This window comes from Denticeps clupeoides, chromosome 14 (genome assembly GCF_900700375.1).
Source record: "Denticeps clupeoides chromosome 14, fDenClu1.1, whole genome shotgun sequence".
Lineage (NCBI taxonomy): Eukaryota > Metazoa > Chordata > Actinopteri > Clupeiformes > Denticipitidae > Denticeps > Denticeps clupeoides.
The window spans coordinates 18,958,598-18,973,976 of record NC_041720.1 but is presented as its reverse complement, the minus strand read 5'-3'; the positions used below and the strand labels follow the sequence as shown (position 1 = coordinate 18,973,976).

At 43.4% G+C, this 15,379-nt stretch overlaps 1 protein-coding gene and 1 non-coding gene across 6 annotated transcripts in view; both read left to right on the top strand.

Annotated features, from left to right (window-relative positions):
• Positions 1-15,379, top strand: part of LOC114802901 (collagen alpha-1(XXV) chain-like) — a 60,199-nt gene that overhangs the window by 15,977 nt on the left and 28,843 nt on the right. For all 5 annotated transcript variants that reach the window (XM_029002036.1, XM_029002035.1, XM_029002037.1 and 2 more), the window contains 2 exons: positions 3,080-3,124; positions 3,656-3,663. In XM_029002036.1, coding sequence (XP_028857869.1) covers positions 3,080-3,124; positions 3,656-3,663 — 53 coding nt within the window. The remainder of the gene's footprint in view (positions 1-3,079; positions 3,125-3,655; positions 3,664-15,379) is intronic.
• trnae-cuc (transfer RNA glutamic acid (anticodon CUC)) lies at positions 3,224-3,295 on the top strand. Its single transcript has one exon. It is a non-coding gene; the product is annotated as a tRNA-Glu (tRNA).

Here is a 15,379-nt window from a genome sequence, read left to right as displayed (position 1 = left end):
GGAAACAGCCACTAATACTCTCCTCCCCTTTTCGTTTCAATGGATCATCTCTGCCCTCTATCTTCCAAACCCAAAAGGACTTCTCCTCCTGCTCCCTGGCTAGTGGAGAGGAAATATGAAAAATCACAGCTTGACTCAGACCTGCTGCTTTATCAGAAACTCCAAATCAGAAACTATGCAACTTCTCCACTAACCGCATCTCTGCTAAATCTACTTTCTACAGAACAAAACTGGAAACCTCCTGCCACAACCCTCAAAAACTCCACAACATGAAAGTAAAGTTATTGTCATTGTGATACACAGCAGAACACAAGGTGCACACAATGAAATGTGTCCTCTGCTTTTAACCCATCACCCTTAATGAGCAGTGGGCAGCCCTGATAGGCCAGATTCAAACCTTCTGATTATGGGTCTGCTTCCTTACCTGCTAGGCCTTCACTGCCTCAATAGCGTATTCTCATCTGTATTGAATCCCCCAACTCCCCCTGCATCATCTTCTATGGTCTGCTGCCACAACTTCTATGGTCTGCTGCCACAACCTGCTCTGAAGACTTTCCAGCTGCCCTAGTACAATTTTCAAAATTGTACTACAGGCAATCCAACCACTTATCCAATGGATCCAATCCCCTCCACAATACTCCAAACAATCTCTCCTGACCTTATTCCCTTCGTTTCTCACGTCATAAATAGTTCAATTACATCTGGTCATGTACTATTTTTCTTTAAAACAGCCAGGGTTCTTCCAATCCTCCAATCCTCAGATGATCCAGCAGACATCAACTACAGACTAGTTTCTCTGCTCTCATTTCTTTCTAAAGTTCTTGAACACTGTGTCTGCAATCAGTGATGACTTCATCTGTCTCAGAACAACCTCCTAGATCCCAACCAGTCTGGCTTCAGAGCAGGTCATTCTATAGAGACAGCCTTCTGGCTGTTTCTGAGAAGCTACATGTGGCCAGTTCAGCAAAACTCTCATCGGTTATTATTCTCCTTGACCTCTCTGCATCATTTGATACAGTTAACCACAAGACTCTCCTTAAAAAGACTTGGAATTTGGGCCTCAGCATTGAAATAGTTTGCTTTCTACCTTGAGCAGTCTTACCAAGTGACTGGAAAGGATCCACATCTGCTTCATACATACTCTCAACTGGTGTCTCTCATGGCTGAGAACTTGGTCCTCTCATTTTCTCCCTCTAAATGTGATCACTTGGTGAGCTCATTTCCTCACATGTGTAATCCTACCACTGCTATGCTGACGACACACATCTCATCTTCTCCTTTTCTCCCTCAGATGTAAATGCCACTTCCAAAATCTCTGCACTGACATTTCATCTAAAACTCAATCCCCCCCCCAATCCCATGCTATCTATCTGCTAACTCTCAGATCTCTCCTTCTACAACTGCACGCAACCTTGGAGTAACTATCACCAACTCTCCTTCTCGACTCACATCAGCAATCTTTCCAGCTCATGTAGATTCCTTCTCTACAATATCAGACGGATCCACCCATATTTGTCAACACAGGCAACCCAGATACTTGTTCAGTCACTAGTAATCCCAGCACTGGATTATTGCAACTCCATTCTAGCAGGACCTTGTCATGCTTTCCCTTGTCATCCACGCTGGGAAAACAGATATGTTGTACACTCCTGAGATCCCGCTACGGTGAGAAGCAGTACTATTTTCGGCACATTTTGCTTTGTATCCAGGCCAAAAGCTTGCAGATACAGCGTGAATCACGGCATAAACGTTCGCTTTTCACAGTCCACATTACCAGTCCAAGTTAGAGGATCAGACGGCTTCACACTTTCCATGACTCTTTATCACTCCAGGTATCATGTAATGTTGCTTCCAATAATTGACCAAGGTTGTATCAATTAAAAATAATTTTATTTTTTAAACACTTGTCACGTTCCTAAGTCTAGGGGTCTCAGAAATACAACAAGGGTGTGGAGAGGAGGAGGTCCACTGTTACACACTCACCAGCAAACAAAGCGTACAAACAGTGCTTTTATTCACAGTGAGCTAACAGCGGACTCAGGACAGCTAATAAACATCAAAACAACCTAAAGGAAGGAATGGGATAACAACAGGGATATCTCAAAACGCGCACAAGTCAACAAAAAGGGCACATAACAGGCTAACAACAAAGGGATCTATCACACAAAGCAACAAGACACACGAATGAGCTCCATCCAGATTAGATTAGATTAGATTCAACTTTATTGTCATTACACATGTACAAGTACAGGGCAACGAAATGTAGTTTAGGTCTAACCAGAACAGTGATTATCAGGAGTGTATGGGGGGGCAGAGGAGTTCAGCAAGGAAACAGCTCTGGGAAAAAAGCTGTTCCTAAGTCTGCTGGTTCTTGTCCGTGGTAGCCTGAAGCGTCTGCCCGAAGGCAGGAGAGAGAACAGTTCGTGGGCTGGGTGGGAGGAGTCCTTAAGAATACTGCGAGTGCGACGCAGGCAGTGCTTCCTCTGGATTTCCTCAATGGATAGAAGTGGAGTCCCTGTGATGCGCTGGGCAATTTTCACCACCCGCTGCATCGCATTACGCTCAGCAACAGGGCAGCTTCCATACCACACTGTGAGACAGCTGGTTAGGATGCTCTCTATTGTAGAGCGTGTAGAGCATCTCCGTGGACCCTGGGGACCTCCCGAAAGTGTAAGGGCCTAGCAGACCCTGGGGACCTCCCGAACACTCTTTAAATAGGTGGAGGTGACCAATGGCAGATGGAGCTGGTAGGCCTCAACTCCTCCCACAAAGTCAACCTAAAAGGGACAGGACGCAAAAAACACAGCCAGACACACAGAACACATGGGAGCATACGTCCAGGGACGTAACACACTGTAAGCTCAACTTAACACATGCTCTTCTAATTTCTTCTGGCTGCTTGATCAATGTCAGTATTACATTTATACACACAACTGTCATCTAGTAGTTGGGATAGTGGTTGGGGACTGGAATGAGCTCCTCTGTATGTCACATCACTGTAAACCTTTAAATCGGGTAAAATTTTCATTTCATTCCTGCCTTAATATAACCTAACTTGACTTTTCTGTGTCTGATGTAGGTCCTCCAGGGAGGAAAGGCAGGATGGGGAGGAAAGGAGATCCTGGTGAGTCTTTCTTTTTCACCTGCTTTTCTCTTTGGAGACAGTGAATTATGAGAATTATGGAAATCATGGAAATGAGGTCCACTGGTGGTCTAGTGGTGGTCCCTGGTGGTCTAGTGGTTAGGATTCAGCGCTCTCACCGCCGTGGCCCGGGTTCGATTCCCGGTCAGGGAAAGTTTTGTGGCAGTGGTGGTCTAGCGGTTAAGGAAGCGGCCCTGTAATCAGAAGGTTGCCGGTTCGATTCCCGATCTGCCAAAGTGCCACTGAGGTGCCACTGAGCAAAGCACTGTCCCCACACACTGCTCCCAGAGCACTTGTCATGGCTGCCCACTGCTCACTCAGGGTGATGGGTTAAATGCAGAGGACAAATTTCACTGTGTGCATCGTGTGCTATGCTGCTGTGTATCACATGTGACAATCACTTCACTTTATTATTTATTATTATTATTAAATGTGCATGATTGATTTAAGGTGCTATTGACTTACTGTATTTGTGCAATGATGTAACCAGTATTGTTCATGTTTTTGTTGCAGGGTTGCCTGTAAGTACAGTCAGCCTCACGGAGGCAACTGTAAGTAGTAATTCACCGCTGTCCCAGGATGAAAAAATATCCTTGTTTGAGAAGGACATATTCAAAGTAAACTGAGCATATCACAACATCTACATGTCAAACCACAGTAACAACATGAGGCACAAATGCATGACAAATTTAATAGCAACCCACTTTTCACCCACCCATAAAAGGAGTACACTCATTTGATAAAGAAAATAAAACAGAATCCTGGGTCCAGCGGCAGATGGTGGAGTGGCTGGATTTCTCCGATTTCCCAATCACTAACCCTGCTAAATACACCCCACTTAAACTCTGATCGCGCATTGCCTCCACTGTGGAACATACAATGCATCACCTGTTATAGCATATTTAGCGTGTTTTAAGTGTATTTCCCCAGAATCCCAATAAATACAAGCAAGCATTCAAAACATAAATACTGGTCATAAAATAACACAGACACAATACCCATTCAATTCATGGCACTAACACCAATAATACTCCACCCAAAACAAACCCATAAAGACTAAAGGAAAATTTGTTGGTCCCCGTACAGTGGTTCACTTTTAAGTCCCCAATACTACACAGTCTGACGCTCATGCGTGGTGTGAAAATGTCACAAATCAGTGTAAGTATAATTCTTACTCACAACCAACATAGTCGCGGAGCAGGAAAAAAAAAACTCACTGCAGTGTCCAAATTCGCTCCAGCGCAGAAGTAAAAATGCAACAGGGCCAGCGCGTTGACGGTCTCCTCTCGCCTCATTGTGCTCTGGCTCTCGGTCAGACATGATGCAACTCTGCTTTAGGAACGTTTCGCAGGGAAGTCTGTACAAATTCCAATGCTGTTGTCTGGAAAAGGGAAGCTGTCTGTGTTTCGGTTTTCTCTTCCACCATGAAAAACAACAGTTCTTCATCGATGCGATTTCTGTGTCTGTATCTTAAAATGATAATAAGAAGGAGAGAGTTTGGATGAGGAGAAGAGTGGCCTGTAGAAATGACGTGTGACTGAACTGTATGATGTCATAAGGGACCAAATTTCAGATCCAGCCATCTTGAGTTGTCACTCTCAAAACAGCGAAGCAGAATGACCACACTTCACAATTATCGCCATTTCTAGCCACTGCAGGACCATAGATAGGCTAGGGGAACTTGTATTAATAGTAAATAATTATCTACATTACCTTATAAAGAGCATCTCTATTTCTGATAGTGACCCCTCCCTATCAGATGCACTGAATGAGTTCTACACACGATTCGACACACAGAACAACATGACTGTGAGGAAATCCAACCCATTTCTTCAGGTGCTGTGTCTAACTGTGTCTAACCACGCTGACCCACGACTGTGCAGCGATGCACAGCACTAACCAAATCATCAAGTTCTTCGATGACAAGACCGTGGTGGGTCTCTTCAGCAACAATGATGAGTCAGCATACAAAGAGGATGTGCAACAACAGACAGACTGATGTAAGGTCAACAATTTATTTCTGAATGTGGACAACACAAAGGAGAAACACAACACAAAGGTTGACTTCAGAAGACAACACAGAAACCACTCTCCACTGAACATCAACAGATCTTGTGTGGAGATAGTCAAGAACACATTCATTTAGAGGAGAACCTCTCCTGGAATCTCAACATCAGCTTAACAGCCAAGAAAGCCCAGCACTATCTCTACTTCCTGCGGAGGCTGAGGAAAGCACATCTCCCACCACCTTCTATAGAGGGACTATTGAGAGCATTCTAACCATCTGCATCCTTGTCTGGTCTGGGACGTTACAGCGAATAGTGAGGACAGCTAAGAAGAGTCTCTCTTCCCTCCATAAAGGAGAAGGATTCGACACACCCCTCACATGCACTATTTCTCCTGCCATCTGGAAAAAGGTACCAAAGCATTTGAGCCCTCATGGCCAGACTGTGGAATAGTTTCTCTCCACAGGCCATCAGACACCTGAACACTCAGGAACTTTCAACAACATTAACAACACATGTCTAATATTATCTATTAATGCACTGTTCAATTTTGCACAGCAGTATTTGCACTATTTTACTTTCCACATTTATTACTCATTACACTATTTTAGCGCTGGCTGTCTCACTGACTTTTTGTTACTTTTGCAATGCCTGTGTTACTCTTGCACTCCCTTGCACTGTTCTGTTGCCCATGTAGCCCAGTTTGTCTGTTTAAAATTGTTTAAAAGTTACATGTAGCACCAGGTTCTGGAGTAACGTTATTTCATTTCAGTATGTACTGTCTAACACTTATATGTTAATGACAATGACAATAAAGGCAACTTCAATATCAATTACTAATGCAAAGAGAGAGTCTGCAGCACTTATGCAGGGTAAAGCAGGAGGAGATGCAGTGTTGACTCAGTTTCTCAGCACAGGCAGCAGCTTAAGATGACAAAATACAAATGACCAACTAATACAAAAGACAGGAGGCAGATGAACAAAAAAATCACTACTCTTCATAGTAGTGATTAACAAGGAATCATCAAGGCAGAGTTGATCAGATGGCCAGAATCTCCTTGGGCACTGACAAGTGAGGGTAATAGTAGTATTTTACTTTTTGATCACATGTGCAATAAAATGTGCTCATACCCCAGATAAAAAACAATCACACCAACTACCACAATTTTTTTTCTAGAAAAACGTCCTGAGTTTACTACTGAAAGTAAGATGCCATTGAACTGATTCAGAGCTGGACCATATGTAATTGTATTACACTCCAAATCCTTGGATGAAGTGGCACCAATCCACCAATCCCTGATACAATCAAATTATACATGGAGTCATCTCTGACTCCCTATCCGACCCCAAGAATTGCCTTCCTCTTAGGGTTGTATAATTTATGTATAGCGATGCAGTCGTGGATGATATTGCATTGATGCTGTGCAGAACTAAAACCGATTATATCATAATGCTGTTGCTTGGTGATTTTCTGGTGCCGGTATAAAAATTCTTGTTAAAAAGTAGTGCTGGTAGTGACCGTGGTGACCTGATCTACAGAGTGCGACACACTGCCTTGGCGTATTTTCTTGCAACCAATAGAAGCGGCGAGTGTTCTTTCTACCACTTCGAAACACATATGAAGCGGGAATGGAGAAAAGGTTGATCTTTCTCTGAGGGTCCAGAGAGCTACAACACAACATTATCGTCTTATCCTTACACAATCGCCTGTGCTGGGTCACGACACCGGCACTGAGAAAGGACAGCACCTAGCACTGCACCAGAGGCATCACAGGTCAGACATGTGGGACACGACAGTTTAAAGTGAGCCTGCAAAGGTGGAAAGGAAAGTTGGGCTTTTAGATAACGGACTGCTGAGGAGCAGGCCAGGGACCAGGCCCATGGGGCCCCGGTTTTCAGAGTATCGAGGGAGAAATGCAGTCATTAACAGTCATTAACATGCAAGTTGGCTGGAAAGGAAGCTAACCTGGCCACTGTTTCATAAATGTACCACTATAACCACATAGTTCTATACCAGTTGTACAATGCCACTGTTTGTCTGCTGTTGTTTCTGTTTTTTCTCTCTGAGGCACTGAATCAAATGCCCAAACCACCTCCAGAGTCCAATGAGACCAGCAGAGGGATCCTGGTTCCTGGCAATGAGCTGCTGATAAGACGACTCAGCATGAAATGTACCAGAGGGTCACCACAGCCACCACCACCGTAACGGTTAAAACTTCAGGGATTTTCAAATGGGCCAGTAGCATTATAATGAACATGCAAAATACACCATGACACTGGATTAAAACCTACTCTGCACTGTTCAGTACCTCCGAACGTCATCTATACTGATCTTTGGACTTTTCCACCACTGTACCTGTTGGACTTTTTTTCTTTTCCTGGACAAATCATCACCAACCTTGCACTGACATCAATTGCAGGCTCAATATACCCTGGAAGTCCAGGTCCCTCTCTGTTTCACTCCTTCCCAAGGTTTCTTTCTTTCTTTTTATCTTTTTGTGCAAAGGGGGGTGTGAGTGGGTGTCAGCTGTAGTGCCCGTCAAAGCCCATTGAGACATACTGTGTGTGATTATGGGCTTCATATGAAATAAATGTTGTTGTTGACAGGAGGGTTCAGGGAGGTGTAGAACAGCCTCCACACTAGAATATAAAGGCCTAATACCCTCTATAGACAGGCAAAATCAACCGCTGCCACAGTGAAGACTCATTCGTCCCCATTCAGCCCCAGCGTAAGATTGTGGCCAGGATCTTGTAATCCAGGTGCTCATCATGTGATGCAGGGGTTGGGCAATGCACCACAATGTCAACCATTACCCAGAAAACTGCAGCAAAAATGGTGGATATGGTTTTCTGCAAGCAACTATGAGTAGAGCTGAGGATGAAAGGCATCAGTGTATAGCAGAATAGTTCCTCCACTGCACAGCCAGTTTCTCCACAGTAGGCAATGGGTACTTTTCAGGAATGACAGTAGTGTTAACTGATATGAGGTCCATGCATGGCCGAAGATCCCCTGACTTCTTAAGTGCCAGCACCAGGTTGGAGACCCAAGATGAGGCATCAATCCACTCCATTATGCTCAGCTTGATCAGTTTGTTGAGTTTTGCAGTGACTTCATCATGGAAAGCCAGGGGAAAGAAACGGCTGAATCAATCCAGATAATGCTTACAAAGTGAAACAAGTTCAACAATGAGTTTACAATGACCAAAATGACTTAAGGCACTACCCATTGCCGGACGTTCAAGAGCCTGCAGACAGTGAACGTGAAGGTGCTGTCCACCTGTCAGGGAGGGGGAGGACGAGGAGGAAAGGGCAGCAGAGGAGATGTGACTGCCTTGCACAGGTGGGAGATGTGGAAGATCGAGCTGACTGACTATCGGGACAGGAGATAGAATCGGCAGTGCTTCTTAACTCAAGAGGGCATGGGAAAACCCCAGGTGTAGACCCGGTCCCCAGGATGGCAGGCTGGCATGCTGCAGCTGATGGATGGTGATTGGGATGGGCCATTGGAGGGGTACATGGCAACACTGGAATCCTGGAAACATGAAGTGAAAGTGATTGTCATTGTGAAACACAGCACAGCACACGGTGCACGCAACAAAATGTGTCCACTGCTTTTAACCCATCACCCTTGGAGAGCAGTGGGCAGCCAATACAGGTGCCCGGGGAGCAGTGTGTGGGGGTGGTGCTTTGCACAGTGGCACCTCAGTGGCACCTTGGCAGATCGGGATTCGAATCGGCAACCTTTTGATAATGCTTCCTTAACTGCTAGGCCACCAATGCCTCAGGGTTTGAGTGGTGTGCTCTCTTACAATTTGACAAAGAGATGGTTGTCAAGGAAGCATTTAAGCGGACGTGAATGAGTCGGTGTGAGGCTTGATCATTCCAGATAATACATCACAAGCGAATGTTGGGCGCACTAATTTCCTGTCTGGGGAGCTGCAAAATAATGAAAGTCAATTGAATTGATTATCAAAGTTTATTTACCATGGCCATGGGGGGGGACTCGCAAGAAGAACTCCCATCCATTAGTAAGTTCACAAGCATATTTATACCACTGTGGGTGACGCAGGGTAGGACAGCAGTGCCAATCAAGGTCACAGAACCTTCCCTTTATCAGCTTATGTTCAGCTTTTGTGTCAACAAGGTCAGACATAAGATACATAGTTGTCATCTGATTGTTTCATGACCAAAGGTCGTGGTCAAATAACACGTGAGAAGTTCAGGTCATACATTTTTCCTCCACATTTCCCCCTTTTTGATCATTATCATGATCACCACAATAGGGACAAAATGTATATGACCCAAATGTAAGGTGAGGAGTACATAATTACATAAGTGCATATGTCAGGATTGACTGCAGCTGGGCTCATCACCTGTACCCAATATTGACAGTGCATGAAAGCCGGAGATTTCCGCCCCTTCGGAAGGAATGGCATTTTCGTGAACTCGGTCATGAATTTGACTTCCGTGAGTGACTGTGTTTATGTTTTGAGATCTGGCAATCGGCACACACCTGCAGGTTAGTTTAAGTTATTCCCCTTTATTTCCCTTTTCGGCCACCGTGCATTGTTTATTTGCATTTATTTATTGTTTATTTGAAATAAAACCCCTTCCCAGCATGTCCTGCTTCTGCACTTCCTTCCCCTGTCAGCAAGCGGTTGTGACAGCATAATAACAAAAAAATCAAAGAATAATAATGATACTAATAAAAAATGATTATATGGCAAGCAGTAAATTAATGCAAAATAATGAAGTAACATAACATACAACCAGAAACATAAAAGTATATAATTCCAGCAAGGGTATAAGGTTACTCATCACAGGCACTTGCATTAAAACTAAAAACAATAATAATAAAAAAAAAAGCAATCAAGATATACACCTATATGTATGCATCATTCTCATCTGAGGAGGTGTCAGATTCAAAGCAGGATTGATTCCTATAAACAAGAGTTACATCATTGTCATCAGGGGTCTGGGGTCTGTTGGGAATAGAGAAGGTGAGGAACTTTTAGATCTAAGGCGGTATCAATAATCCTGTTAAAACAATGCTCTAAAACAGGGGATGCAACAGCATCCACAGAGAATTAAAACAAAGGGAATACAGTAAGGGCCATGCAAATGGAGGCTAGATTTCTATATTTTCCAAATATATTTTAGTGTTCTTTCAATTTAGCACCGAGGGTTTTGAAGTCATCTACCAGTCATCTGCTCTATGTCCCTTGGAGGACAAGCTAGTTAGTGGAACTGAAATGGTGGATGAAGAGTTAATGGGAAAACACACTTGTATGAGAGACCAGTAAGCATGATTAATATGGCATCGGGAATATGGCATTCTTCATGACAGAGGGTAAACAGAAGTATTCATGCCACAGAAGGATGGGGGGTGTAGTGATGAAGCTGATGAGGAGAAAGGACATGGTTCTTTCAGCCATATATGCGAAAAGGGTGCCAGGGGCGAGGTAGATCCATGATGAGCTGGGTTGGTAGCTTGGCATGCTACGTGTTGCAGTAAGGACACAAGTTTCCTTTGCTGACCTTGCTCGGGTTCGCTGTTTGCTCAGGTTAGAGGGCTTTCTGGTGGGACACATGGATCCATGTGGCTCAGTCTGCGATCTTGACTGCTGTGTGAGCTGTTATTGGTCGGGGCAAAGTCTCCTGGTTGGAAGTGATAGAGTTGGATCTCAGATAGTTGTGGAAGGGCGGCAACAACTGGGAATGAATATATGACAGTTGTTTGGTGAGACACACAATAGGTTAACATGTCATTTTCACACAGGGCAGTGTTCAATGGAGAAGTCCCTCTGGAGGGGGCCTGTGTTAGGTGGCATTACAAACAAGATTTCATATGGACCTAACCCAATTATGCTGCTTTTTCCTCATTCTTATGTACATCAGGAAATAAGGTAGAGCTTTAACCCAATTTAGACCCATATCTGGGCATGAGTGGGCATCACAGAATGCATACCCAATGCAAGAAGAACCATCAGGTAGGCGGAAAGCCGATTCCATCCACAAAGAGAAAATTCAGGATAATCAAGTGGACTGTCAAGAAGTCAGGCCTAGGAGAGCATGACAAAAAAGGTCAGATATATTCCCCTTCATGTTCTGTGGGGAGAAGGGTTGCTAGGTGAAGAGAGGCAAATTTCTTGACCCTAACATTGAGAAAACCTTACAATATCTTGCAAAAGTTGAACAGGTCCCAGTAGTGAAAGTATTTTTATATACAGGAAATTTCATCGTATTTGTGAATACTGCCACACTACCTTGACTTTTTTTTTTTTTTTTTTTTTTTTTTTCAAATTAAGGAAAAAACATGAAATTAACAGTTGCTGATAAAGTAACATCCAAATTGCATCAAAAACCCGTGTAGCATCTTTACTTAAAAAAGCAAGTTGCCCCTCCCAAAAACAAACAAACAAATAAATAAATAACTAAAAGAATGCAAGCTACAGGACTCAGCAAATCACCATGTGGTTGTAGGAGAACAGAGGTCATACGGCCATATTTTTGGAGGGCTCGGTCAAACCTAATGTGGGTGGGGATTGCAGGGCCTGTTTAAAGCTAAGAGGGCCTTCTCTGCATCAGGGTTCCACAATACCTGAGAAGACTGAGAAGAATGAGTGAGGGCAGTTTAAGGCTTGCAGAATTTGGAAAAAATTTGAACAAACATTCTACAGTAGGAACAAAGGCCAATAAATGACAACAACTGTTTTACAGTAACAGGGCGAGGAGCTTGTTGGATGGCTGTGAGGTGTTTGGATGAGAGGCCTTTGCCTTTTTCACTAATAATATGACCTAGACATATAACTGATATGGAGGCAAACTGCATTTTGGAGCGACTGGCTTTGTGGCCTTCTGCCGCCAGGTGGTGCAGGAGAGCAACAGAGTCTTGCACACAGGCAGAACGGGTGGGGCTGCCCAACAGCAAATCGTCTACATATTGGAGTAATGCAGAATCTGAGGGCGGAGAAAAAGAAGACAATGAAGCTGCCAGAGCTTGGTTGTATACTGTGGGGGGATTCACAATAGCCCTGAGACTTCCTTGTGAAGGTATAACTCTTCCCATCAACCTGAAACGCAAGCCAAAACTGAGAATCAGGGTGACCAGGGACAGAAAAAAATGCATTTGAAAGGTCAAGGACCGTGAACCACTTAGACTTGGGAATATTTCCCATCAAGGTGTAAGGATTTTGTACAGAGGGGGTGCGTGCTTGAACAGCAGCGTTAACAGAGGTCAAATCTTGAACAAATCTCCACTCTGGCTAAGCGGGGGGAGGCCTGTATTTCTTTACAGGAATAGGAGTATTAACAGGGGAGTCGTTACATGGCACATTAATTTCTGCCTTTAAAAAGGCTTCAAACACCGGATGAATGCTATGCCATCATTTAAATCATGAAAAAAAATAATACAGCATCATATTGGTCATCAAAATGCTGTGGCAACACAATAAAATAAAACCCACAGTACAATATACAGTGGTGTGAAAAACTATTTGCATCCTTCCTGATTTCTTATTCTTTTGCATGTTTGTCACACAAAATGTTTCTGATCATCAAACACATTTAACTATTAGTCAAAGATAACACAAAATGCAGTTTTTAAATGATGGTTTTTATTATTTAGGGAGAAAAAAAAATCCAAACCTACATGGCCCTGTGTGAAAAAGTAATTGCCCCCTGAACTTAATAACTGGTTGGGCCACCCTTAGCAGCAATAACTGCAATCAAGCATTTGTGATAACTTGCAACTAGTCTTTTACAGCGCTCTGGAGGAATTTTGGCCCACTCATCTTGCAGAATTGTTGTAATTCAGCTTTATTTGAGGGTTTTCTAGCATGCCACAACATCTCAATAGGATTCAGGTCAGGACTTTGACTAGGCCACTCCAAAGTCTTCATTTTGTTTTTCTTCAGCCATTCAGAAGTGGATTTGCTGGTGTGTTTTGGGTCATTGTCCTGCTGCAGCACCCAAGATCGCTTCAGCTTGAGTTGACGAACAGATGGCCGGACATTCTCCTTCAGGATTTTTTGGTAGACAGTAGAATTCATGGTTCCATCTATCACAGCAAACCTTCCAGGTCCTGAAGCAGCAAAACAACCCCAGACCATCACACTACCACCACCATATTTTACTGTTGGTATGATGTTCTGTTTCTGAAATGCTGTGTTACTTTCTTCCAAAAAGTTCAAACTTTTGTCTCGTCGGTCCACAAGGTATTTTTCCAAAAGTATTGGCAATCATTGAGATGTTTTTTAGCAAAATTGAGACAAGCCTTAATGTTCTTTTTGCTTAAAAGAGGTTTGCGCCTGGGTAATCTGCCATGCAGGCCGTTTTTGCCCAGTCTCTTTCTTATGGTGGAGTCGTGAACACTGACCTTAATTGAGGCAAGTGAGGCCTGCAGTTCTTTAGATGTTGTCCTGGGGTCTTTTGTGGCCTCTCGGATGAGTTGTCTCTGCGCTCTTGGGGTAATTTTGGTCGGCCGGCCACTCCTGGGAAGGTTCACCACTGTTCCATATTTTTGCCATTTGTGGATAATGCCTCTCACTGTGGTTCGCTGGAGTCCCAAAGCTTTAGAAATGGCTTTATAACCTTTACCAGACTGATAGATCTCAATTACTTTTGTTCTCATTTGTTCCTGAATCTCTTTGGATCTTGGCATGATGTCTAGCTTTTGATGTGCTTTTGGTCTACTTCTCTGTGTCAGGTAGCTCCTATTTAAGTGATTTCTTGATCGAAACAGGTGTGGCAGTAATCAGGCCTGGGGGTGACTACAGAAATTGAACTGTGATAAACCACAGTTAAGTTATTTTTTCACAAGGGGGCAATCACTTTCTCACACAGGGCCATGTAGATTTTTTTTTCTCCCTTAATAACGTAAACCTTAATTTTGTGTTCAATTATGTTATCTTTGACTAATAGTTAACAGTTTTTGATGAGCAGAAACATTTAAGTGTGACAAACAGAATAAGAAATCAGGAAGGGGGCAAATCGTTTTTCACACCCCTGTAAATGTGAGTGTATGTGCAGGGAGTGTATGCGTGTATCAGTGTGTTTGGGGAGAGTGTGGAGTGTGGAATGTGTGTATGTCTTCTCTGATGAAAACATTCACGGCTCTGGACAAGGCTGCACCCCCTCAATCTGCATTTGGGAGGTGCTTGAAGAGTTCAGAAGATCTTCAGTCATCCATGGTTTGCAGTTGAGGGTCCTATTGTCCAGATGATGGAGAGGCATCCAACTCGTATGGGGCAGCTGCTCTGATGGTGGATTTCTCCTGTGGAGTCAAAGCAGTGATGTCATCGCGCTGTGGTAGTTTCTGTTGTTCCTGTAGCGGAGAGAGAGGCGCCCCACACACACATACACACCAGAAGGAGAGATAAGGTCTGCCAATGCGTGAAGACGCTCACATACACACACACACACAGGCTGGAGTGTCAGCAGGCGAAAGCTGACAATGCAGGGTTGAGCGGAATGACGAGTATAGGACAGGAAGTTAGAGAAACGTGAACCCCACCTCTTAACAGCACTGCAGTCAACCCGGTGATGGAACTCATCAGAACTCCGGTCCTCCACGAAAACACACACCTTACTCACAACTTACACAGTCTGATATTCTCTTTCTCACACACTCATACACATCAGAGAGAGAGAGGGACAAAATCTGCGCATGCGAGTTCTGTGCTCTTACACCCACATCTGCGCTCACACACACACATAATCCACCATTTTTCAGAACTTGTAGGAGTGTAACTTTTCCTATTTTTATTTCCCATATTTTCTGGTCTTATTCCCACAAGCTCACAAGGGTTTTTTGTTTTTTTTTTCTTTATTTGAAAAATCAATCTTTAATTGAATCTCGCACAAATGGCTCACATATCTCTCGTTTTACTTTTTTTTTTTTAGTCTTGCCTTATTTAACTCACACTTGAATAATTTTTGATCTTGTTAAAAAAGGTTCACACTTGATTCACGGAAAATCCGTTTTTTTCTCACACCCTAATTTCACACTCAATCTCCAAGATTGTTCTTGCTCCCCAGGGTACTCTGTTTTCAAAGAAGAAAAGTGACACCCCCTTATTTGGATTAATTCAGTTGACTACAGAATAAAGCAAATACGCTATTTATCTTATCATTTTGGTTTTGGATTTCTTAATTTTCTAGATTCTACAGTTTTAATAAAATGTTTGAGAGGTGGAATATTTTAGCTTAACAGACTCATGTCCCCAGACAA